Below are 25,922 nucleotides of genomic sequence, written 5' to 3'. Positions count from 1 at the left end.
GGGGGCTAATGAAGAAATGCACTTGAGCCAGAAACAGCCGGCTGATGCCCTGGTAAAGAAGATCTCTACTGGTGCTGCTAGGAAAAAGCATCCTTGGATGGATAAGGAGCTGCTGAGGAAATTTCAAATGAAAAAAGAGGCTTATAATAAGTGGAAGCAAGGACAGGTGGCATGGGAAGAGTACAGGGATGTTGTCTGGGAAGCTAGGGACCAGGTTAGGAAAGCTAAGGCCCAGTTACAATTAAACTTAGCTAGAGGTATTAAAGATAACAGGAAGGGATTCTACAAGTAAATAGCAAATAAAAAACAGACTAGGGAGAATGTAGGCTCCCTCAGGAAGCTCTCAGGAGAACTGGCTACCCTGGATTTGGAGAAGGCTGAGGTTCTGAATGACTTCTTTGCCTCAGTCTTCACTGGCAAAGGCTCTGACCAAACTGTCCGTGTCTTGGAAGGCAGATGCAGGGACTGTGAGAATGAAGACCTTGTGCCCACTGTAGGAGAGGAACTGGTTCGAGACCATCTTAAAAATCTGAATGTGCACGAGTCCGTGGATCCTGGTGAGATCCATCCGCAGATCCTAAAGGAGCTGGTGAATGAAGTTGCGAAGCCACTGGCTATCGTATTTGAGAAATCATGGCAGTCAGGTGAAGTTCCCGACAACTGGAAAAGGGAAATATAACCCCCATTTTCAAGAAGGGGAAAATGGATGACCCAGGGAATTACAGACCAGTCAGTCTCACCTCTGTGCCTGGCAAAATCTTGGAGCAGATTCTCCTGGATGGCATGCTAAGGCACATGAAAAATAACAAGGTGCTTGGTGACAGCCAGCATGGTTTCACTAAGGGGAAATCCTGCCTGACCAATTTGGTGGCCTTCTATGCGGGGGCTACAGAACTGATGGACAGGGGTAGAGCAGTTGATGTCATCTACCTGGACTTGTGCAAAGTGTTCGACACTGTCCCACACAACATCCTTGTCTCTAAATTGGAGAGACATCAATTTGATGGATGGACCACTCAGTGGATAAAGAACTGGCTGGATGGCCACACACAAACAGTTGTGGTCAATGGCTCAATGTCCGCCTGGAGACCAGTAACGAGCGGTGTCCCTCAGGGATCGGTGTTAGGACCGGTCTTGTTGAACATCTTCGTCGCTGACTTGGACAGTGGGATTGAGTGCACCCTCAGCAAGTTTGCCAATGACACCAAGCTGTGTGGTTCGGTTGATACCCTGGAGGGAAGGAATGCCATCCAGAGGGACCTCGACATGCTTGTGATGTGGGCTGATGCCAACCTCATGAAGTTTAACCATGCCAAGTGCAAGGTCCTACACCTGGGTCGGAGCAATCCCAGGCACAGCTACAGGTTGGGCAGAGAAGAGATTCAGAGTCACACTGCGGAGAAGGACTTGGGGGTGTTGGTTGATGAGAAAATGAACATGGGCATGCAGTGTGCGCTTGCAGCCCAGAAAGCCAACCGTATCCTGGGCTGCATCCAAAGGAGCGTGACCAGCAGGTCGAAGGAGGTGATCCTGCCCCTCTACTCTGCTCTCGTGAGACCTCACCTGGAGTATTGTGTGCAGTTCTGGTGTCCTCAACAGAAAAAGGACATGGAACTGCTGGAACAAGTCCAGAGGAGGGCCACGAGGATGATCAGGGGATTGGAGCACCTCCCGTATGAAGACAGGCTGAGGAAGTTGGGGCTGTTCAGCCTGGAGAAGAGAAGGCTGCGTGGAGGCCTCATAGCAGCCTTCCAGTATCTGAAGGGGCCCTATAGGGATGCTGGAGAGGGACTCTGTCCTGGGTTCAGCAGTAGCAGTCATTTTTTCTCCTTCTTGGTAGCTGGTGTAGTGCAGTGTTTTGACTTTCAGCTTCGGAACAGAGCTGATAGCGATGTTTTGGTTTGGCCAAGGACTTTGTGAGCCTCATGCTCTGCCAGGGAGGAGGGGAAGCCAGGAGGAAGCAGAGACAGGACACCTGACCCAAACTGACCAAAGAGGTATTCCATACCACAGCACGTCATGCCCGGGAGGTAACTGGGAGTGAGCCGGAAGGGCTGGGAGACTGCGGGGTTGGAGGAGGTATGGGTCGGTGCTTGGTCAGGCTGGGGGGGCGAGTTATCGGTCGGCTGGTGCTGAGGTGTTGTATTCTCTTCCCTTGTTATTTCCTTTATCATTATTATCATTGGTGGTAGCAGTAGTGATCTGTGTTATACCTTAGTTACTAAACTGTTCTTATCTCAACCCGTGGGAGTTGCATTCTTTTTGATTCTCCTCTCTGTCCCTCCGGGAGCAGGGGGAGGGCAAGAAAGGGGGGGAAGTGAGCGAACGAGTTACGTGACTGGGTTTAAACCACGACAGATTCTTCATTAGAGACTGTAGTGATAGGACAAGGGGTAACGGGTTAAAACTTAAACAGGGGAAGTTTAGATTAGATATAAGGAGGAAATTCTTTCCTGTTAGGGTGGTGAAGCACTGGAATGGGTTGCCCAGGGAGTTTGTGAATGCTCCATCCCTGACAGTGTTCAAGACCAGGTTGGACGAGGCCTTGGGTGATATGATTTAGCGTAAGGTGTCCCTGCCCATGGCAGGGGAGTTGGAACTAGATGATCTTAAGGTCCTTTCCAACCCTAACTATTCTATGATTCTATGAAATACATCGTGTGCTTCAAGAGAAAATCGAACACAGAAATTTGGACATAAATGTAACAAATTAAAACAGACTCAAAGAAGTTAGAGCTGCAAAACTGTCATTCTCTGAATATACCATGAAAATGTCACTTAAGATAATACAACCTACTGTAGTCAGTGCTTTCCCTTTGGAACAGTGTATTTGTCATCAGTTATAGCCTGCTATTTTATATTACAGAAAAACTGTCCTTCCCTGTAATATGCAATATTTTGACTATCAAACAGATATTATCAAACAGATAAAGAGAATTATCAAAGAATATAGCTGATTATAAAAATATTGTAAATACATCATAGCTTTACTAGCAGATATTTGTTAGGAAACAGTATAGGCAATTGCAGTGCCAAATCTGGTAGCTTCCTTTTCTTCATAAACAATACCCTGTATTAAACAATTAAAGTTATATATGAATAATTATACTAAGTACTATAGTAAAATTTTAAGCCTTGAAAAATTACGCTTGTCTTTGCTTTAGACGGATTACTTCATTTAGCATAGGCTGTTAAGATAACTATGACCAATGTCCACTTGGCATTATAGTATTTAATTTCATTCAGGAATTTGTCTGAATTAAATTAGCTGCTTTACATCAGAGTAGTATTTATCAATATAAAAATGTAGCTATGTAATGTATCCTAGGAGCCTGAACTCTTCACCTGGTCAAAGAAAGGTTGCTCCAGAGGGGAAAACAAGCCATTTATTTTAAACAAGTATCTTAACAGTGCAAGAAGCTGTTATCTGTATGGGACCAACTTTTGCCATTTTTACTCAGAAGTCCATGCAACCATATACCTAAATTTCAAATAGGTCCTGAGTAATGACCTCTTTTACCCATGATATCAAAATATTCCCACCTCTATTGCCCTGCTGTCTTCAATTCTAAGAAGCTTGTGCAGAAGACAACCTTTCAAGATGAGCTACTGAAAATGCTGCACACATTAAGCTTGGATTACATAAGCAGTAAAACAGTCCCAGAAAGAAAAGCCAGTGAAGAAAAGGAAAAAGAGAGTTCCAATTCATATTGTAGAACTATGTATGTCTGCTTACAAGATTTTTTAGCTAAATTAGTACTGAAATACTGAAATAAACTGAAGTCAAAGTCAAATCATAATTATAAAACATGAGACAACCTAGTAACTACTACACGTAACAACTCTTTATACCAATAGACATTTTTCACTTGTATTTTACCTCTGACCATAAATAAAAAAAGAATTTAAAGTTTGCTAGGCAACTTATAGCAATTAGCATAATTAGATCCAGATGGATACATACACAAACAAAATACTTCTTTTCATTTTTATCAAAATTGACAAAAAATTCAAATACTGAAGCCCAGAATTTTCAAGTATCAGCATTTACTCAAATTCACGTGTCTCCAGATGTTTTACATCTGGGCTCTGCAGAAAACATTAGGGTAACAGAAAATGCAAGAACTACTATGTGCTCTGAATGAGAAAATTAGAGCTCTGGAATGGTAAAGAAAATAAGATCTGTCTCATCCTCTCCGTATATGTCTGTATGTACATATACATATGCATACACATGCATATACATATATACGGATATATACATTCATATATACAAAACCACATATATATGCATGCGTTAACTTTCATAGTACATGGAAATAGCTAGCTTCTACAGTGAATTATTACATCATAATAATTTATGTAAATTGTTTGCTAAATCCAGATCCATGTTCACATTGAATTTTAAAGATGCTGAAGCCACAGATTCTGTCAATATCACATTCATGCTCAATGCATTTAATTTGAATATCAGATTTGGAATTCAGATAAAGTAGAGAGGAGGATTTACAAAGCCACAACATCAGCTATTTTCTGGAAGACTTCCAAAATTTAAAACATTTACCTGAGAACTAGCCTTCAATGTGCCCAGTCAGGTTCCAAACTCCACAATCTCATGATCACTGCAGCCAAGGCCATTACCAACTGAGAGACTACAAAGCAAGTTTTCTTGGTTTCAGCAGTACCTCATTCCTGGTAGCACATCCATCATTTGTGTGAGGAAACAGTCCTCTACACATTCTAGGACCTTGACAGATGATGTTAGCTGCTTTATTTTAACTCCAACAAATGTCTGGGTATTTTAAGTCACCTAGAAAAAACAGGTTCTGTTGACCCAAAGCTTGTTCAAGTGACAAATACTGCGCCACTGACCTTATCATATAGTTTGGAGACTGACAGATGTCTACGCCAAGATTCCCCTTAGAATCTTGATCCAGAGGTATTTGATAAGGTTTCCAAATCGTTGTAGTTGGTTTACAGTTACAGAAATATTACATAAAATCTAGGTTTAAAAAAATAAAAAAAAACACAGGTCTCTGGCTAGTGTTTGATTTTTCCCAGCATTAGTGATTTCATTTAATGTAATTTTATGAACTTCTTTGGCCAATTCAAATGTGACTCCTGTTGGGTTTTTCTGAAATAAACAGATGGTCATGCTGGAAAAAAAATTCCACCACAAAAATATAACACACATCACTGTGCAAACAGATAGACACAGTAAGAAAGAAAATACAGGTGTTGGGTGTTTTCAGTTCCTTGCTACCCTGAAAGCAGCTGTTCATAGCAGCTGTTCATGGCAGCAACATAGGAACTAATCATTCAGGGCTGTGAAATCCCAGCACACGTGCTTTTTCTCCATTTAAGATTTTATTTTTCAAGTTTACAGACAGATAAGGCAGACAAACTGTTTTTTGCTTACACATATATACAGATGCATCAGAGATACTCATAAGCCCTTGATGCTGTTTCAAGATACATGGGGTTTAGGTGCTTAAATCCTGACCCAAATGTATCTTATATGGATTGGGTTTGGATGAATATTTAAAAGTATTCTCCCCCGCCTCCCTCCCCAAATGTTTTCAACTTCATTATTTCTAGTGAACTCAGTAAGCGCTTACTCCTGCTAAATCTGCATCCTAATGACAGCCCATATATCTTTATTAAAAGTATCAGAAGTATTTATGCAATTTTTAATTTTCTAACTGTCACAATACATATTTCAAGAGGATACTATTGAGACCTAAAATTTGAGTTTAGTACAGTGATTGACTAAAATATTTTTGACTTCTGACACTTAGCTACATACTACTTTAGTTAACACACATCAACCTAATTTGAATAAATCATGTGAGATTAAGATCACTCTGCACCAGCAGTAGGAGAATGCTATTTAGTGATTAATGTATAATTTTCTTTGTTTCCTTTCTAGTTGGGAAAAATAAAGATCCAAATCAACATATGAACACCAAACTGTAAGGTTAACCGCAAACCAATACTTTTGAAAGCACTGTATCTTTCCCTCAATCCATGCCAGGAAAATTATTTTTCTTTAGGATTATTTGATCCCCACATTCATCTTAATCCCAGAATGAAATGAGCAGTTGAAAGCTTGAAGCTTTATGGAGCAACAAATATTTTGAATTAAGTGCTGACAAACTCTAGAGTATCTTTGCTCTGACGCTGTGAACCAAAACTACATAAAATCATAGAACAGTTAGGGTAGTAAAGGACCTTAAGACCATCCAGTTTCAACCTCCGTGCCATGGGCAGGGAAGCCTCACACCAAAGCACGCCACCCAAGGCTGTGTCCAACCTGGCCTTGAACACCACCAGGGATGGAGCATTCACAACTTCCCTGGGAAACCCATTCCAATGCCTCACCACCCTTACAGTAAAGAACTTCTTCCTTATATCCAATCTAGACTTCCCCTGTTTAAGTTTTAACCCATTACCCCTTGTCCTATCACTACAGTCCCTAATGAATAATCCAACCCCAGTATCCCTATAGCCCCCCTTCAGATACTGGAAGGCTGTTATGAGGTCTTCACGCAGCTTTCTCTTCTCCAGGCTGAACAGCCCCAACTTTCCATTGTTACACAAAGAACAGTGAGTCAGGCACTATTCACTGCTATACAAAGCATGATAAGACAGGTTTACATGCACAGAAATGTATTCACAAGGCTGATGACCTACTTACACCGACAAATACTCAAAGTGTGTTAGAAGAAAAATGAACATAAAAAAAAAAAAAAGGAGAAAGGAAATAAATCCTTTCTCAATGGCCAGCTGGGAAAGGAAGCAACACGTCCCCAGATATTCATTTTCTGGTAACCCATCAAGTATATCTATCAAGTTTTTCCTTGCTCACAACTGTCAGCATTCATCATTATGCTACTGACTGGTGCCCACATGATCAATGCAGTTGAACACATTAAATGGATGCTAAATTTTGAGCATGTATGTATCAGTGAGTAATATTTATTGGATGTCTTATATACTAATTTTTTCAACTATTTTTCTCCAGCACAAATTAACAAATTAAAAGTTGCAAAGAAAGGCATGAAACAGGAAGGGAGATTCACATATCAGTGGTGATTGTTTCTCTATAGAAATCCAACAAAACAGACACAGCAGTGATCCTTAGCAGAGTTGGAGGTTGCAGGTACAAGGCAGTGAGGGCAAGAGCATTTGGAGAATCAGAAGCAGTGACACTGCCACTACAGCCTTAAGGAATGTAAATAAAATGTCATAAAGTTGCAAGTGCAAGGAAGCCTGCAAAGCAAAACCAACAAATGCAGAGCTATGTAAATTAATAGCAACATACATAATCAACCACAAACTGATTAAAGTCATCCCAGAAAATGGTAAAATATTAATTCCAAGTGAAACAAAGGAAAATGGCAAGTAAATGGCAGTTATTAGCAAAGAAAAAAATCTAAACACGTTCTAATTAAGTAGAAAGAAAAAGTGTATATGTAATTCTTTTCCAAGGGATCCCAAAAACATAAAAGTTAAACAGCAGTCAATGACAGTGGGAGCTATCTACACAACTTTAACCAGCTACAAGTTTCTACATGCAAGTGTCTGTTCTAATATCCCTTCTCTTTTAACAAAGAAATAGACGGGGTTTAGAGTAGATTAATTTGAACTAGTTTAGATGTTTAGATTCCTACTTTATGATGAACTCTATCATACACTTCCTGTACTTTCAGCAGTGACACAGTATATTATAAATAGAGAATATCCGAATTCTGTATACCTGACTTTAGATCCACTTTTCCCTGAATAACCCAATGTGAGTTTCAGACTGACATTTTTATGAAATTGGCACAGTCTGCTTCTGCAGCTCCACAATCTTTAGTGCTCTTTTGAAAACCCTACCACAAGCCTTCCTATCAACAGTCACAATCTTCAGTTCCACTACTATTCCCTCACTATTACCACTAAGTCCTCTTCACTACCTCCCCACTTCACCATGGAGCAGTTCCTGGCAGAAAGACTGCTTATTTACAAGTCCCTCAGAAGTAAATTCTTTTAATAGAAGTATATTCTTTTATATGACTCCATTACCCAGTTTCAGTACTGATCCCCTAACATGCCGCCTCAGTGAAAATGGTATCAATTGTGAACCCTGATAAATAATTACACCCAATAAATCCCAACATTCTTTAATTTGCAAAAATTTTCTTTCTTCTGTTATAAACACAACACTGAATAAGTAACCGACTGCAAGTAACATTTACTTGAATTACAAGAGATATAAGCACTATCCCTAGTTTATGTTTGTCCCAAACAGTATTTCAAGTGCCTACTTCCAAGAACATTATGTCTACACAGACAACTTGAACATTTAATACTTCCTTGAACCTGGAACCAATTTTAAAACCCTTGCATTTCAACAATTATGATTGTCAAATCACTTCAAGAGATGCTATTGCTGTTAAGACTTCATATATGACACATGTACATGAAATCTTGAAAATATATAGTGCTTACACCATTGTTTTATGTGGCTGTGATTTACTTTTTTGTAGAAGCTTCCACTTCTGTAATACCTTGAGTTTCATAATCCCAACTTTGAAGAACACATGAACTTGTCTGAATTATCCAGGTTTCACAGATTTTTACACCTATTGCAGAGAAGACAAGTTTTTTTGCTGGCTTCTCATCAAGTTTCCTGCTGTTGCATAAACATATTGACAGAGAAAGTGGCTCAGTTAAGGTTTTCCCCAGTGACAGCAAGGAAGACATTGACAAAATCAGGATGATTTAAACAGCAGAGTCAAGGAACAATCACATTCTACCACTTTAAACAGCAGGAAAAACGAATAGGTAAATTAACCTAGATATTTTAAAGACATATTAAGGATGTATTAAAGATCACCTGTTGTGCATTATCAAAGATTAGAAAACTGTTGTTGAATAAGAAACACATCAGAAATAAACTAGCTTGTTTTTTATTGCTAACAGGGATCTGTTGGAAGACCATCTGAAGACAGAATGTAACTTTACCAAGAGCAACTATGGAGTTTATGAACCTTAAAACAAGAAGGTATAGCAAACAAAGAATTGGTCTTCAAGGAGGCGGTCATACGTAAATTCAGGAAATAGCAGCAGTAATCAAATGGGAGTTAAATGCAAGGTAAAAAAAAAAAAAGGAAATATTTACAGACATCTGTCTTACATAATTTGAAGACAAAGACCAGGACCAAATTATCCAAAAGCATCAAAAGCACATATGCAGTAACCTAGCAACTTAACTAAATTACAATAGAGGAGGGGAAGTTTCATGTAAGAGTCTCTGCTCCATTTCATTGGTTCCATGTCTGCATAAGGATATGCAAACTATGTAAAGATTTAAAAGGATAAAAAATGGTTTCAGTAATATAGGAACAAAAACTGATATTCAGTTCATTTAACTTCAGCTACTTGAATATGTGTATGAACAGCAAAGTCTGACATTACTGGCAGGGAAGACCACTAGCCTGACTGAACAGGCAGATATTCCCTGAACTCAGGAAAAGGATAAATAAAGCTATTTCTAGGGTAGATTCAGTAGCACAGTACACATTACTTTTTTTCCCAAGTGATAATGACCTTTTCCCCCATCCAGAAAACCAGACCCTGTTCATTTCTCAACTACACTTCAATATGTTGCAAAACAAAAAGCTCTACTTAATCTTTTATGAAGGGAATGGTACTACTGAAAGTCTTCCTGTAGGAGTCAGTCTGACAACCATTTTTTTCTGGTTCAATACTGCACAGCACATAAAAAAAAAATCAATTCTAAGACAGATGCCGATTGCTTCAGCTAAAGCACCTGAAAGAGCTGAGAAAATGACATACAAAAAAAAAAAAACCACACTCAAATACATCTATTTAAAGATGTCACAAATTCAAAAAGCAGTATCTGAAGGGCTTTGTTACACGCTGTTTATTCCCGAAAAGTATACATTATTTGCTAAAATATCAGAGTTACCCACACTAGTCATACATAAAGTAGAGGGCGGGAAAATAGCATAAGAGAACAGAGGTGTCTGCATAAATGATAGTTTTAACACGTCAAAACAGGTAAAAAGAACTTGTCTTTTAAGAAACAAAAAAGATGTAAAAACCAGCAACCAGTGACTTTGGTAACACTCGAAAAAGGATAAATGCCCTCTCATCTTTGATCTACCTTTTCCCATAAAACTCCTCCTTCCAGACACGTGTGAAAATCAGAAAGTGTTATTTGGTAAGATACAACTTTTGAGGCAAAGGTTTAGTTAACTCATTGTTTTGACAATGACAATAAAAAATAATTTTCTTTTTGAAGGCTTGTAAACTACATCTATGAATAAGAATCCATGTAATGTAGTAAAAAAATTAGTATTTGCTCTAGCATGAGGTATCAGTCACTTGAATTATGCCATGTATTTATATCAAATTACATATTACCGTCTTCAACACAGAGCTGATTACAGTTATGCAAAGTTTTGCAAAGTCTTGCAAGAATTTTCCTAATTATGAAACATGGAATCACAATTGTTAGGGTTGGAAAGGAGCTCAAAATCATCCTGTCTAACTCCCCGCCAAGGCAGAGCCACCTAAAGCAGGTTACACAGGAACACGTCCAGGCAGGTTTTGAATGGAGGGAGAGACTCCACAACCTCCCTGGGCAGCCTTTTCCAGTGCTCTGCCACCCTCAACCCTTCTTCATGCTGAGGTGAAACTTCTTGTGTTTTTGTTTATGGCCACTGCTCCTTGTCCTGTTACTGGGCACCACTGAAGGGTCTGGCACCACTGTCTTGGTACCTGCCTTTGCAATGTTTACATGCACTAATAAGATCTCCTCTCAGTCTTGTCTTCTCTAGACTAAACAAGCTCAGGTTCCACAATCTCTCCTCCACAATCTGGAGCTTAAGAGAGATGCTCCAGACTCCTGATCATCTTTAAGGCACTCCACTGGTCTCTTTCCAGTAGCTCTTTGTCTTTCTTACACCAAGGAGCTCAGAACTGGACACAGTACTCCAGATGTCACTTCACCAGGGTCAAATAGAGGGGGAAGATTGTCAATCTTGACCTGCTGGCCACATCCCAGGATACTATTGGCCCTCCTGGCTGCAATGGCACACTGAGGAACAATTTTAGCCTTAGACTAACTAGACATAAAATTTATAGAATATAAGAAGTGGACCTGGAGACAATAATGAGGTCCTGTATTTACCTGAAACATATGCAGATATAATTTAGTTAAAATTTTTGTCTTGTTTTGGACAAGTCAAAGAATAATAATGTTCATGTTAACTAATCTTTGCTGTTTTCCCCTTCTGTTTTCTTAAGACAGAATCAACTAGGGAAAGGCCTTCAAGATCATCAAGTCCAACCATCACCCCAGGACTGCCAAGTCCACCACTAAAGCAAGTCACACTATGTCCAAATCATATCATCAGTTAATTCCTTCCATCTGGGCCATGATATGAATATTTTCATTAACTCGTTTGAACTTTGGCATATTAAGTACACAGAAATAGTTACATATTCAATATAAATCCATTTCCAATAGCATGAGTTAATAAATAACTGCTTTCCAAACTTGTTCTCATCCAAGTTATATTAAGGAAGTTAAAAGAATTCAACTTTTGCTACAATTTACAACTGACCATATATGATCTTTGCATTTAGTGTTATTCATTGCATATTTTTATTAAATAGTTTTTTGTCAGTTGCAGTAGAATTTTATTTCCATTTGTATAGTAATCTAGGATTAAATAATGCAGATCCTTTTAATTTTTTGCATCACCTCCAAAGAAGGTGATACATGTTTCTGCAAATCAACTCAAATATAATTAATTATCTCCAAAACATTCTCAGATTTACATAAATGTTTCTTTTATCTTCCTGAATGTTTGCTTTTACTGCCTGGCTTCCATCTTACAATTTGCTATGATATCTACAAAATTACATGTCATTAGTTTTACATACCTGTCTGCCAGGAAAAGCTGATCAATGCAGTCATCTCTAGCAAACTTCACAACATTACTCTTATGTGCAATTTAACTGTTTAAATGAACTACTTTTTAATGTAAAACTAGTAAGAAATAACTTACTTAGGTAATTAAACCTATGTTATAGGTGGGCTGTGACACTACAGATGAAGAATATTCAGACTAATAACTGTGTTTTAACTGTTGCCCACCTGAAAAGGATGGTAGCACCTAAGCACACCGTCTTGTTTTGAGAGTCTGAATCTGCTAAATATTCCAGATGGCTAGAGGGTAAACAAAAGAGCTATTAACAGATTCAGAGACTGATTCATAATGTTGACACGGTGGTAGTTACTGTATTCAACTGTGGATATTAATAAAGCTCTCTAAATATTTTAGTAAAGGACTTGGTGTACATCTGGTGTTCAATGAATACTAACATCTGAAGCCTTCAGACTCTGATACATACCTCATAATATGCTCTGCCTTATCTCCAGACATAACATACATAAGGTTTTACGTGTCTTATTCAAAAATTAAATATCATTATCTATTTGAAAATGTAAATAATAAAACATAAAAGATATGTATCAGCTATTACTTTCTATACTACAAATAACTGAACTTTATCAGGATACCTACACATTTCAGCTTTCCTTCTGGACACAACTCCTGAGACTTGCACAGAACCTAATTGTAGGTAACTCCAATGAAATTCTTCAGAGAAACAATCAACTGAATGGAACACAAAACAGTATCCCTGAGCCAGAGGCTAATATTGTCAAGTCTGCCTTTCTGCAACAAAGTGTGAGAGACTTTGCCACAATGCAAAACAGGTCTATTAATTCATTTCAGATAATATTAGCCTTTTAGCTTGCTGCATGCTTCTACACTCCATTAACCCACTTGCAACTCGTTCAGAATCAATGGATTTTTTTTTCAAAGCATGAGCGCATATGTATTTCTAAAATTGTCTTCATTCACAGCAGTTTGTACACTATCATTAACTCTAAAATATAAAATAGTATTTTTGTCTGCCATGAGTTGACAGCAGGTATATTTTCACTCAAGTCCTTTGTTTTCAATCCACATCACTGCAAAAAATGCCTGGAGACAAGTACTTTAATTCGTTAGCAAAAACATTACCCATTTTAAGGGAAAAACAAGCTCACCTAGTAATGAAGTAATACTATAGTTTCAGTTGTACCAAGGCCGAAGAGTTACCAAATTCAGTGGCAAGTCTGAGAGTAACACTGGTTATTTGTTAAGCAAACTTCTCATTATCCAATCTCTTATACAGCTGTATTATGCCTATTGTATCAACTTGTAAAACAACTCTAGAGACCCCATGAAAGAACAGATCTATGTGTTGCAGTCACTATGAAAAAGAGGATCCTGTCTCGTAATCTGTAAAAAACCTGTATGAGCAGGGACAACATGATGTTAATAAAGAACACAATGTTAAAGAACAAAAAAGAGAAAACACGATCAAGGCCTACATAATCTCAAGATATTTGTGCTGTTACTGGTGTCCTGCCCACAGGGTAAAAGGGGAACTGATCTTTTACAACACGACATGGTTTCCAGGAGAAACCACAGGCCCTCCAGAGACTGGAAACAAAATGATTGATTTTATTGTAAACTTCTCTAACACTGTCAGATTTGACAAGCTCTTGCTTTTATAAAAGACCTGAAGTAGCGGTAAAAGAAGAGTAAGGAAACAAAGATCACTAAGCTCACCACCAAGTACATCTTGTGACGTTTGCTCCATCAGTGATCCCTTACAGCAAGACATCCAAGGATCTCAACATAGAGGAGCACAATCCATGTGCTCAAAGGCCGCCTTTTATCAGGTCAGGCTCTCTTGGTTCCTCCCAGTCATTTCCATCCCTGCACATGAGTCGTGAGCTGGTCCGGGATGTTTCAGACGGTGGCAGTGGAATCGGGTAAGCCTCAGACCGAGTTAATGCTGTGCCCTGACGGGCGCCATAGTGTCTGTGCCGCTGTCTCTGGGCAGTTGATCTTCACGGGCTCAGGGCAGGCACACAGGAAACCATCCCCCTCCTTCCTGGAGTGTGATCCCTGCCCTGCCCTCTCACCAGCAATCTTCTGCTCACCACAGACAGGCACTCAGCTTCCCTCAGTGCCTTCCATCTTTTGAGTTGCTTGGAGGGTCTCTTGACACAAAAAGGGTCTCTTGACCATCAGAACTGGGTTTTAAGAAGTAAAAAGCCACAATAATGTAGCATTGGAGCTTTTTCTGAGGTGATCTTCCTGTAATAGCTCAACACAGAGGAAAGCAGAGGGCAGATAAAGACTGCAACTAAACTTAACAGTTCGACAGGAAAAAAAGACCTGTAATAACACCTGAAAATTTAATAGAAACTTGTTCTTCACGAAAGTGAATTCCATGAAATCAAATGCAAGCCCTTCAAAAAGTCTAAATAATGCATTGCATATGCATAGGCAAGCATAAAATGAGAAATTCAGTAGAAGGGAATATACAGTGGTGTGCCTATTTCCACCAGCATTTACTATTATAAATCAATGTATTTGGCTTGTAACAGCAATTCATCTTTCATCTTACCTTCATTACCATGATATCTGAAGGTCTGTGAGTATTCAAGCAGCTAACAAAAATATTTAACTTGGCAACTTAATAACACACCTCAGTCAGAGACAGAATTATCCAGTGATAAATTAACTCTATAATACCTGTTCTGACACTCATGTTTACTTCTCATAAAAGTAGAAACAAAAAGTTACTGTAAAATATTCTCCGTACGTTTTTCTGCATCACATAATGAGAAATATCACTGAAAACAACACTGGTGAAATGACTATAGAATACAGGAGAACAGATACACAGCTTCATTACTTTTACAACCTAGCATTACCTAACCATACAGACTATCTGTGCTTCCTGGGGCCTCTGGCAGCAAAATACCCTGATGGAATTCAAGCAGCATCTGGAGGTTGTTGTTGCTCCTCAGCAACAAGGTAGGGGGAGAGCAGGTAGTGCATTATGAGACTGTCTACATTAGGTGTGGAGAAAATCTTGAATGAACAGGTGGATTTCTTTTTTCTTTTAATTCTCAAATTTTTAGCTTGGCAGCTGTGTTTTTTTCCAGGAGTGGCCTTAACAGAGTCAGGAATTTTGTTCTCAGCTTCAAATGGGAATATGTGTGGCTGTTGCTATATGTATGATTTTATATGTGATCATCTTTTCTTTTTAGTAACATCAACTGCACTTTCACTTGCTCTTAGTTTTGGTTTAAATTATGTGTATCCTTAATTCCATTTGATTTACTACCAACCACAAAATTATTATCCTTTAAATGTTAATTACAAAATAATACTAACAATACTAACTGTTTGATTCCCATTTGCAATTATACCTCTTTCCACTGTTCTGAAATCATAAAGAAAACTATAAGTGAAGTAAAAAAAAAAAATTTACTATTTTTACTTCACTGATATCTAAACTACCTTTACTGTCCTTAGAATCTCTCAAACAGAAAGTTTTGTACTTGACAGGACAAGGTGTAGAGGCTTTTCCGTAACGGGGGGAATGGACTCCTGAAGGTATATACACATTGTAAAAACACACCAGAACTAGTCTTCAGGTGTCAAGAATTCAAATTGCGATGTGGAAGCAGTGGTAAAGACTCCTGTTTATTGATGTACGTGCAGTGTCTATGTATCTTTAAATATGCACTGAGAGAGAGAATATGTGTATGTGTATGTGTGTGTATATTCATGTGTATATATGCGTGCATGTGTACAGAAAGTAGCAAGGGGTTACAATGGTAACAGCAGCTCCTAATTAAGACAGAATTATCTGTCCTACAAATGCATGTAGCTTTGAAGCAGTTTTCTAAAAGTAGCTTCTTTTTCAGCACTTCAACAAGGTAATGACAACTCCTTTCTGAATCAGGAAAAGCTGCTGTGTATCTAAATTCATGAACAGCATCAATCCAAATTACAGACACAGAGGATTAAAACAGTTCGAGTTCTTTGTTATAGCCTGTATGAACAAGCAGGAAAATCTTAATGAGAATATTTTAAATTCAACTGACCTTTTCCATGGTTTTTGTTAAATGAATCCTATCAATAGGTAGGAGACGTAGGAGACTTATAAAGAAGCTCTGCTCTTTCCTGTTGAAAGGTAATAAAAAAGAAAAAGTCATGCTTGCAGAATTCATTTGCATGTATCAATGTTTTTAGTGCTAAGCAGCAGACAAAAAGTAAAGATTTAATTAATACATTCTGCAAATCAATATCCTATCCTATCAAATATGAAAAAACTCCGCAAAAAACCATCAGCCTTTATTATTTATGATGGTAAAATTGAGTTAATTCTAGGATTACCCTTAAAACTATTACTGACTTTGGTACAGGGCATAGTGTTCCTTTCCCTGTAGTGATGTTGCAGCTGATTCATAAAATTCATATTTGCATAACTCCTATGAGATTAATTATTTAATCATTAGAGCTGCATTGAGGTTGAACAAAACAGAAAAAATATATCATGAATGTGAGGAATTCCTTTATGTCAATGAAGATTATGTAGTAGCCTGACAGAAACTCAAAGGAATAATGATTCTTCTCTAAAAAATAACTACAAGATAAACTGTCTAAATCTCAGCAAGACTTTACAAAATGTATTATAAAAGCATGCCTACTAGAAGTCAATAGCAAAACACCCATTTTTAAAGTATTTCTTAACAATTAAATATCATAACATTTTGGGAAACTGCACAACTATTTTTGAAGGCCTGGAGTTTGTTTATTCTCTTTTGATTGCCAATGGTATCAAATAGGAAATATGGGCAGAGAAAAATTGTTTTGCTTATAAAATCCCAATCAAAGAAATGTGTGTCAGCTCTTCCTGGAAGTCAAGAATAAATTTCAGGAAATTTGAAAGCTGGGGAAGGAGATACTCAGGGAATTGGTACCACTATGGTGATTTCCACCTTAATCTGCTGAGGTCTTTCCATGTATATCTTCAAGAGTAATAAGGAGGAGCAAGATGCAAAACCACTGGGTTACTTAAGAGAAAAAATATTTTCATCAGATAAAATAGTAACATAATGTCAGATTATCATGGACAATATTGTACAGTAGATTTTTGTTCTGAAAGTCACTAGCATTTATAAACTGTCAGTGTAAGAGCTTAACTATATTCTTGAGGTACAGAGATTTTTAAGTCCATCCTTTATAGTAAAATTGTTTACAACAACAGGCTTAGTACAAACTTACTACAAACAAGAAACAAACTAAATGGTTCATTCAACAAACAAATTTTATATGACAGTTATTAGACTTTTCTGTGTTGTGGAGTTGTGGTTTAAGCCCAGCCAGCAACCCAGAGCCACACAGCCGCTGGTGGGCTTCCTCCCCCACCATTCCTCCCTCCGCTCATGGAGGGATGGGGAGGAGAATCTAAAGAATGTAACTCTAACGGGTTAAGAACACTCCAGTAACTAACGTATAACACAAAATTACTACTATTGCCACCAGTAGTAATAATGATAAGGGAAATAACAAGGGAAGAGAATGCAACCGCTCACCACCCACTGACCAATACCCAGCCCAACCGAGCAGTGATCTGGCCTTTCCGGGTAATTGCCCTCCATTTATATAGTGGGCATGATGTGCTGTGATAAGGAATACCACTGTGGCTAGTTTGGATCAGATGTCTTGTTTCTGCTTCCTCCCGGCTTCCCCTTCTCCCTAGCAGAGCATGAGACTCAGAAAGTCCTTGGTTGGACTGTCTCCCTCATAGGCTGACCCACAAAGGAGGCAAAAAAGGGGTGTGTAATTGCTAAAAAATTCCACTATATTTCTCCCAAAGTATAGAGGTGGTGACCATGCTGGGAATGCAAGCTAGACCAGCTTCACGATCAAAGATTCTATTGTATTACAAGTCATTACCATGAAGTACAGTGAAACAATAACATTAGCCCTGCCCCCCCAGCTGATAAACACTAAACCAGCAAATACTGGCTGCAAGTAAGGCATGACTCTGAGCCCAAGTGCAACAACTGTGAGAGCAAATATATCAACATTGTGACTATAAATCCAAAACAATGAATGCTTGTCACAAATATGAATATACACAGTCTGGTCAGATCTGCCATTATCTCAAAGTTCAAACCCCACTTTGGGCACCAAAAGGAACTGTTGTTGTTGATGAGAAATTTAACATGAGCTGGCAGCGTGCACTCGCAGCCCAGAAAGCCGAACATATCCTGGGCTGCATCAAAAGGGGCGTGACCAGCAGGTCAAAGGAGGTGATCCTGCCCCTCTGCTCTGCTCTTGTGGGACCCCACTTGGAGCACTGTGTGTGGAGTTCTGGTGTCCTCAACATAAAAAGGACGTGGAACTGCTGGAACAAGTCCAGAGGATGGCCATGAGCATCCTAAGTGGACTGGAGCATCTGCTGTCTGAAGACAGGCTGAGAAAGTTGGGGCTGTTCAGCCTGGCGAAGAGAAGGTTGCATAGAGACTTCGTAGCAGCCTTTCAGTATCTGAAGGGGGTCCATAAGGATGCTGGGGAGGGACTCTTCATCAGGGACTGTAGTGATAGGACAAGGGGCAATGGGTTCAAACTTAAACAGGGGAAGTATAGACTGGACATAAGGAGGAAGTTCTTTACTGTGAGGGTAGTGAGGCACTGGAATGGGCTGCCCAAGGAAGTTGTGAATGCTCCATCCCTGGCCAACATCCTGTATGGCTTTGGGTTTTTACTTTTCCCTGAAGAAGATGAGGAGTCTTTCCTATCATTGTCAGCTAATAGAGAATAACTTTTGATTCATCATCTACATTTTAGGTGAGGTAGATTTGAAGTGGCTGTCCCCTTGTAACTTACCAGTTCTTTCTAACTTTTCCAGGTAATAAAATACAATCTCTTTTCCATAAACAGAAGTTCCTTATGCTCTTTAAATTACTCTCTTCCTAAGAGAGTCTGTGGGATGGCAACATGGCCAGGAGATTTGAGGCTTTGGTACCCAATGTGAAGAAGGATGGAATGAAAACATAGCCAGATCACAGAAATACTGACCAGTGGCCTTCTGGGCAAAAGTAGTGCTTTTGATTCTCAGATCAGAAGAAGTAGCACCTGGGGCATTTACCCAGTCTTCTGTTTATAAAGTATCACAATAAACACTGGACATCTATGGTAGAGCACACTAAGATCTTGAGAGCTGATGTTTATCCCATCAGAGTGCAGAGGGATCTGAGGGAATTTTTATTTATTTTTTTTTTTCCAAAACAGGATTTAGGGTTTGGTTGGTTGGTTTTTTTTGTTTGTTTGTTTGTTTGTTGTTTTGTTTTGTTTTGTTTTTATTTGGTTGGTTGATTATTGGTGTTTGTTGATTTATTATTTTTTATATATATATTTTTGGTTTGGTTTGGCTTTTTTTTTTTTTCCCCTGTTGTGGTTTTAGTATGTTTTTTTTTTCAGGTGTTTTTATTTGGTTTTGCTTTTTTTTTTTTTTTAATTTTGTTTCCTTGTTGTTTCTTTTGTTTCTGTTTCAGCATCTCTCTGCCCACCATGAGCAGTTGTCAATGAAAACACAGTGGTGCAATTCAGTGCTCTTTTCTGTTGTTTACCTGCATTTCATTTTAGAAGCAAGTTTCTCTTTATTTCTGGACCTTAACAGGTGTCTAAGATATGCAGCTGTATTCCAACAGCAAGCAGTACTCTTCTGGAGCTTATCTGAATCTTTTTCAAGGTGTAGCAGTAGTGCTTCTGCATTCACAAATATCTTTCTGTCATTTCTTTCCTAATCCAAAGACTCTTTCAGTATACTTTCTTTCCTGTTTTCCATTCTGCAGGATGCAGATGGCAAGGCAGAGAGATACGACTGTTGTAATTCTTTCTGCTTTTTTACTACCAAAGCTAAAGAGCCAGTCAAAGAGTAGTCTTGTGACATACCATGAAGTTACTGGAAGTCCTTTCCAACCCTAACTATCCTATTCTAACCCTAACTATTCTATGATCATATGAAGTGTGTACTCAAACAGTATGAAATAACAACAACCCTATAAGGTGCTTCCTAAACTATATCCTAAATCTATCCTATATCCTATAATCTGTTTCCTAAACTATAACCTAAATTTTTCCTAAAGTATATCCTAAAATTTGGTTCTAAAAGACAGAGTAATAGATGAATAAACATAAACACAGTAACAAGTGTATTAACAAATGTAGTAACCACTGTAGTAACAATGATAGTAACAAATGTGGCAGTGAACATGGGAAGCTGAAGTACAGAGGCCAGCTCCCTACTTGGGGAGATGCACCAGCGGGTGGGGATTTGCCGGCGGAGCGGAGGAGTGAGCCACCAAGGCCTCCTGCAAGGGCTGGGATAGGTCTGAGGGAGCTGCTCTGGCTCTGGGACGAGGTGGTAGAACCTTCTATCCAGAGAAGAAGGACATGGTGGTTCTGTCCTCGCCACTGCCGAGGTGGTGCTGGGGCCGCAGGGTGGAACTCCAAGGCCAGGAAGCAGAGTGCATGAGGGGAATTCAAAGCAGTAAAAGGGCACCTATAAGGGCAGAGTCAGAAAGCACTGATGAAGCCATGAGGGCAGGAGCAGGCGGGACTTGGCTCCTAGGTTTTTTGGAAGTATGCTGTAAAAGAGGTCATTGCTAGCGCAAGAGAGAGGCTCCTTACAGGTTTCCTACTGGCAACTACAGGGTTGCTTTTGTCCCTTCTCAATACATGTGATACCCTCAGAGCACGGGAAGCTGAAAGAGATGTGCAGTGCCACCCTGCCAGGCATCAGGGCTCAGCAGGGAGCCTGGGAATCTGGGATATGGTCCTTTCCAAAAACCTAGCAGCAGCATCCCTTGCTTTGCCATACTAAAATCAGAGGTTGGCAGGCAATGCTGGGGTAGCATGTTTCTCCTGACATACATGTTCCCCAGAGGGAAGGACCATACTGTACACCTCAGGAGTGTTTCCTATACTCAGAGCTTGGCAAAAAGATGGAACACAGGCTCTGCTACATACCTGGGTGCCTTGTTCTTCCCCTGCTTGAATTTCTTCAGTTGCCCATCCCTGAGAGATCAGTTCTGCTCTTTTTCCGGCATGGTGGCCCGTCACGGCCCTCTTCCCAGGTTGCTCTTCATTTCCTGGTGTTGCGTGAAGAGCCTGGGAACCTTTCCATTCAATAGTATTGTGAGACAGGTGAAGCCATGATTACCCTGAGCCAAGCAAAGCCAGGCAATTTTACCTTTTCTCCCTGGAAAAGCTCCTCTGCTGTTTGCTCTTGGGAGAAACAGGAGGCACCTGCAATGGCAATGTGTAGATTAGCAGGGGGCAAGGACCTCCATGCACAATTGCTACCCTGGCTCTAAACAGCACATCCTTTGGATGGGTTTGGTCAGCTCAGCTGAGCCAGCTGTGGTGGGATCACCTCACAAAGCAGGATGGCCAACCTGCATCAGCCTTGCTCTGCACTTTGGCAGAGCTGCAGGCTGGTGGATGACTATGCTTGTTCTGTAGCAGCAGCAGTAGCCCCACCTTCTGAGAGGGAAGGTTTTTGTTGCCACACTTCTTGTGCACTTCACTTACCCCTGTTGTTTCCAGCTCTGCTTGTGCTGCTGGTGTCTCCTCATCCCCCTCTCTGGCCAGCCTGGCCACCTGCTCTCCAAGGAGTTCCTCATGGTGGTCAATGAAGAACTCAACAAGCTTCGTTACCTGCACACAGCAAACCACTGGTTTCACTGAGGGGGCTGATGAGGGCTCAAACAATCTTTCCCAGCCTGACCTGTGCTTCTGTGCAGGAAGGTGTAGCCATGGGGCTGCTCTTCCCAGCTGCTGACCCATGGCCTTGCTGACAGGAGAAGAAAGCCAGGACCGTCTGAGCAGCAAAGCTGGTCTGGGCTGGGGACTCTGTAGCCGGGTGGTAAACACAGCATACCTTCCCTGTCTCCAGAGCAAGAACATCCAGGGGCAGCTCCTGGGGTGGGCTCAGCAGGTTTGGTGCCAGGCAGATGGCCAGGTTCCCAGCAGTCATCTTCTTTGTGGCCACATTCCTGCTGATCCTGCTAAGCAGCGACAGCAAGTGCTGCAGCAGGTGCAGGTTGCCCTCTGGTAGCTTGCTGGCCACCCTGAGGGAACAGGAGCACGGCGTTAACGAAGTCAGTGTTGACAGCACAGGTCTCCCAGTGTCGTGGTTTAAATCCAGTCAGGCAACTTGTTCACTCACCCCCCCCCCCTCTTTCCCTCCCCCTACTCCCGGAGGGACAGAGAGGAGAATCGAAAAGAATGCAACTCCCACGGGTTGAGATAAGAACAGTTTAGTAACTAAGGTATAACACAAATCACTACTGCTACCACCAATAGTAACAATGATAAAGGAAATAACAAGGGAAGAGAATACAACACCTCAGCACCAGCCAACCAATAACTCGCCCCCCAAGCCGGACCAAGCTCCGACCGATACCTCCTCCAACCCTGCAGTTCCCCAGCCCTTCCGGCTAACTCCCCGTTACATCCTGGGCATGACGTGCTGTGGTATGGAATACCTCTTTGGTCAGTTTGGGTCAGGTGTCCTGTCGCTGCTTCCTCCTGGCTTCCCCTCCTCCCTGGCAGAGCATGAGGCTCACAAAGTCCTTGGCCAAACCAAAACATCGCTATCAGTTCTGTTCCCAAGCTGAAAGTCAAAACACTGCACTGCACCAGCTACCAAGAAGGAGAAACATGACTGCTACTGCTGAACCCAGGACACCCAGGCTGATCTCACCCAAGGCCACTGCCTCTCTACAGCAGAGAGACTTCCTATGCTGAGATACGGCCACCTCCCTCCTTGCCCTTCTGAAAGAGGTCTTTGTTGCAGCAATCCCCAACACCTGTGGGAAGTGATCCCCAGAAACAAAAGCTTTTTGGTGCCCCTTTGCCCCTAAACATAAACCCCACAGCACCAGGAGGTGGCTTGCAGGAGCCATGGCTATTTCAGGCAGGCCATTGCTTTGCTGATGAGTCCCAGTCTTGCCAGTCCCTGCTGGCTGCTGCCACACTTACTATTTCAGTGCTGCCAGCTTCTCCTGCCTGCTGGTCTTGTTCATGGCATGCATCCACTCCTCGAACAGCTGGATGTCGAGGAGCTTTGAGGGGATATTGTGGAGGAGGTCCTGCAGGGCCAAGGGCTCCATGTGAGGCTTTGGCCACTGCACCCAGGAGCACTTGCAGTATCCCTAGCCCTCTGGCTCATGAGCAGGCAGCTGGGTTTCTGCTTGTGCTCCCGCAGGTGCCCATCAGCACCAAGAGATCCAGGAGCTGCAGGGCTCTGGGTCAGCAGGGTTCACCTTCAAGAGGACAGCCAGCAGCAGCACGGGCTGGTTTTCCAGCTGCACTGGCACCCCACTGTCCAGGGCCTCCCTGACCTCGTGGGGTGCGTGCTGGCTGGCTGCCAGCTGGAAGATCCCCTCCGTGGATGGGCCATGTTCATTGAGCAGAGCCAGCAGGTCCTGAGGGCACAGAGGAGGAGAGTTGCTGGGCTGGAGACAGGCCCTGAGATAGGTGAAAGGGACAGCCTCTCTCTGGAGGAGTCAGTGGGATGGGATGGGATGGGATGGGATGGGATGGGATGGGATGGGACGGATGGGGACCCCACAGCCAGGCTGGCTTACCTGGATGGGCTGTGGCAGCATGCCATCCTGGCTGCACAGATCTGCCAGGGGCTGGACAAAGAGAGCTCCTACACCAGCAGAGCCCAATGGCCCTGGTGCCCCTACTGCAGCCAAGGTCCCTGGCCGTGCTAATGGCCAGGGCAGCCTCCTCCTGCTCCTGTGGGTCCCACCTGCCAAGAGAAACGGAGTAAAGAGCCGTGGAGGAAAAGCACCAGGAGAGCCCTCCCAGACTCCCTCGGTGCTGTCCCCCCCTGCCACCGAGGGCACAGAAGAGGCGGCAACATACTGGATTGAGGGGACGTGGGGTTCAGCTCTCTCCTGCTGCAGAGTGATGAGGATGGACGTGCCCTGCGGGAAGGGCAGCAGCATCCCCATTGCCACACATGTGCCAGGCTGAAAGAGCAGGAGAGAAGGGCCATCCTGCCCCTGTCTTCTCCACACTCACCATCCATGTGGCCACGTCTGCCTTCAATGCCGGATGGCACACGACCTGGCAGCTACTTGGCACCAGCCTGCAAGAAATGGGCTGCACTCACCAAGGAGCCCCACAGCAGAAAGGGCCCCTGGAGAGCTGCATCAGCCCCTGGCTGTGTGTGAGAAGTGGGGATGGGTGAGACTGCACTGCAACGGACCCTGACCTTGGCCTGGCGCTGGAGCACCTTCTCCGGGCTGCCGTCATCCAGTGTCGTCCCCTTGGCAAGAGGAAAAGAGCAGAAGGTGAGGAGCGATGCAGCTGATGCTGGGCTGGAGGAGCCCCTGGGTACAGAGCAGAGACCGGAGGGACACTCACAGCATGGCGGCCGCTCAGCTCCTTCATCGCCATCCTGATGGACGGCAGCTGGGTCACCCTGGCTCCCTGAACTCCTTCCAGTGGTCTGTGCGCAGGGAAGGGGCAGAGAAAGAGCTGTGTGAGACTCAAGCCAGCTCTTCCCTCTGCTGCCAGCCTGGGGAGTGCTTCCATAGTGCCCGGAACAGCCAGTACCACCCAGGAGTGGAGCGGGAGCAGTGGGAGTGGTGAGGATGGGGCTGGACACAGCTGGATGAAGTATCTTCACCAGATGTGCCTGCTCAGCAGTGGGGGCACCTCTGCCTGCAGCTGTGGAGCACCTGTGCCCAGCTCAGCAGAGGTGTTTTCTCATTGTTTGGATGCCACTCATGGAGCATCTCCTCATGATGGGAGCACAGGCAGCCCAGGCTGCAGTGCCAGGCAGGGCTTACCCAAGGAGGGTGCTGATCCAGAGTTCCTTCACTACTCGGGGGCTGCCAAAAAAAGAGAAGAAACAGCCTCAGTGCCTGCTGTGCCCCAGCAGATGATGCCCCATGAGGCAGGGCAGAGGAGCTGCCCACTCCTCTGGTGGGACGTTGCACCGAGACTCACCAGAAACTGACAACACAGGAGCCACAGGGCCAGAGGAAGACAAGGGAGCTGGAGGTATTCCATTCCTCCTCTTCTTCCGCAGCATCGCCAGCTGAGCCCTTCCCACTGCTCAGCACCTGCAGCAGGCCCAGAGCCAGGCACAGCAGCGGGTGTGGGGTGCTGCCAGGTCTGCAGAGAAGAGCGGCAGGGAGTGAGCTGGAGGTGGCTGAGCCCACTGGATCCCCTCTTGCTCCTGCCTGCCATGGGCATGGCCACAAGTGCATCCAGCACCAAAGTGCCAGGGGCCTGGGGCTGCTCCTTGGCTGTCCCTGCTCTGGCGCCCTGGTGCTAGGGGCAGGGCTTGGGAGGAAAGGCAGCTGGGCTCTGGTTGTCTTACTTGGTCTTGGTGATGACCAGGGTGTCTCTGAAGAGGAGGAGGTCCTTCTTCTTCTTCTGGCCACGGCCCTGGGTCACCCACACACGCTCCCTGAGCAGCGGCTCAGGCAATGCCAGATTGGGCTCACGGTGCTGGTCGGGGGAAGGGTCATCCCTGCAGAGCAGGCGGCGTTTGGCATGAGCAAGGTGACTGCTGCTGGTCCTTGCTGTGCCGGTGCATCCCCAAGCTGTGGGGCAACTCACCTGGACCCACAGCAACAGAGCCACTGCCCCATCCTGAAAGGGCTAGGGGAAGACATACGTGTAGAAAACTCCTTGAAAAATACAACAGGAGTACTCCTCCACAAAAAGGAAGTACCGCCAGTGCCTCTGGTGCTGCCACTCGCAGCACCGTTCATGCAGGCACTGGAGCTGTGGCTGGGACAGCACTGGGTTAGAAGAGAGCACCATTGTACTTTGATTCTGGAACCCAGGGGCCCAGATGGGGTGGAGCCCTGTGAGCCTCTCCCCAGGATGTCCATGTCCAGCCTTGGCCCCAAGGTCTCCTGCTTTAGAACTGCT

The 25,922-nt window shown here is 42.7% G+C and overlaps 2 protein-coding genes and 1 long non-coding RNA gene across 3 annotated transcripts in view; 2 read left to right on the top strand and 1 right to left on the bottom strand.

The window, feature by feature from the left end:
• LOC134166689 (T-cell activation Rho GTPase-activating protein-like) overlaps positions 1-25,922 on the top strand; it is a 1,836,444-nt gene that overhangs the window by 738,597 nt on the left and 1,071,925 nt on the right. The gene's annotated exons all lie outside the window — the stretch shown is intronic.
• Positions 9,296-11,847, top strand: LOC134166685 (uncharacterized). The gene is made up of 2 exons (XR_009965953.1): positions 9,296-9,546; positions 11,327-11,847. It is a non-coding gene; the product is annotated as an uncharacterized LOC134166685 (long non-coding RNA).
• Positions 23,138-24,344, bottom strand: LOC134166690 (T-cell activation Rho GTPase-activating protein-like). Its single transcript, XM_062624582.1, has 3 exons — positions 24,054-24,344; positions 23,609-23,778; positions 23,138-23,446 (listed from the first exon to the last, which is right to left on the bottom strand). The coding sequence occupies exons 1-3, from the start codon at positions 24,058-24,060 to the stop codon at positions 23,234-23,236; spliced, it is 390 nt and encodes a 129-aa protein (XP_062480566.1). The 5' UTR covers positions 24,061-24,344; the 3' UTR covers positions 23,138-23,233.

The sequence above is a fragment of the Pezoporus occidentalis genome, unplaced genomic scaffold, assembly GCF_034315485.1.
Source record: "Pezoporus occidentalis ecotype Australia unplaced genomic scaffold, CSIRO_AGI_Poc_V1 ctg27, whole genome shotgun sequence".
Taxonomy (NCBI): Eukaryota; Metazoa; Chordata; class Aves; order Psittaciformes; family Psittacidae; genus Pezoporus; species Pezoporus occidentalis.
Note: the sequence above shows the minus strand (reverse complement) of the source record. Positions and strands in the feature narration are given on the sequence as shown.

What these genes read in the sequence shown, in the direction of transcription:
- LOC134166690 (XM_062624582.1), bottom strand. An exon ending in TGCTGCCACAGCCCATCCAG is followed by an intron (nt 23,447 to 23,608) that starts GTAAGCCAGCCT and finishes CTGTGCCCTCAG; the next exon opens with GACCTGCTGGCTCTGCTCAA.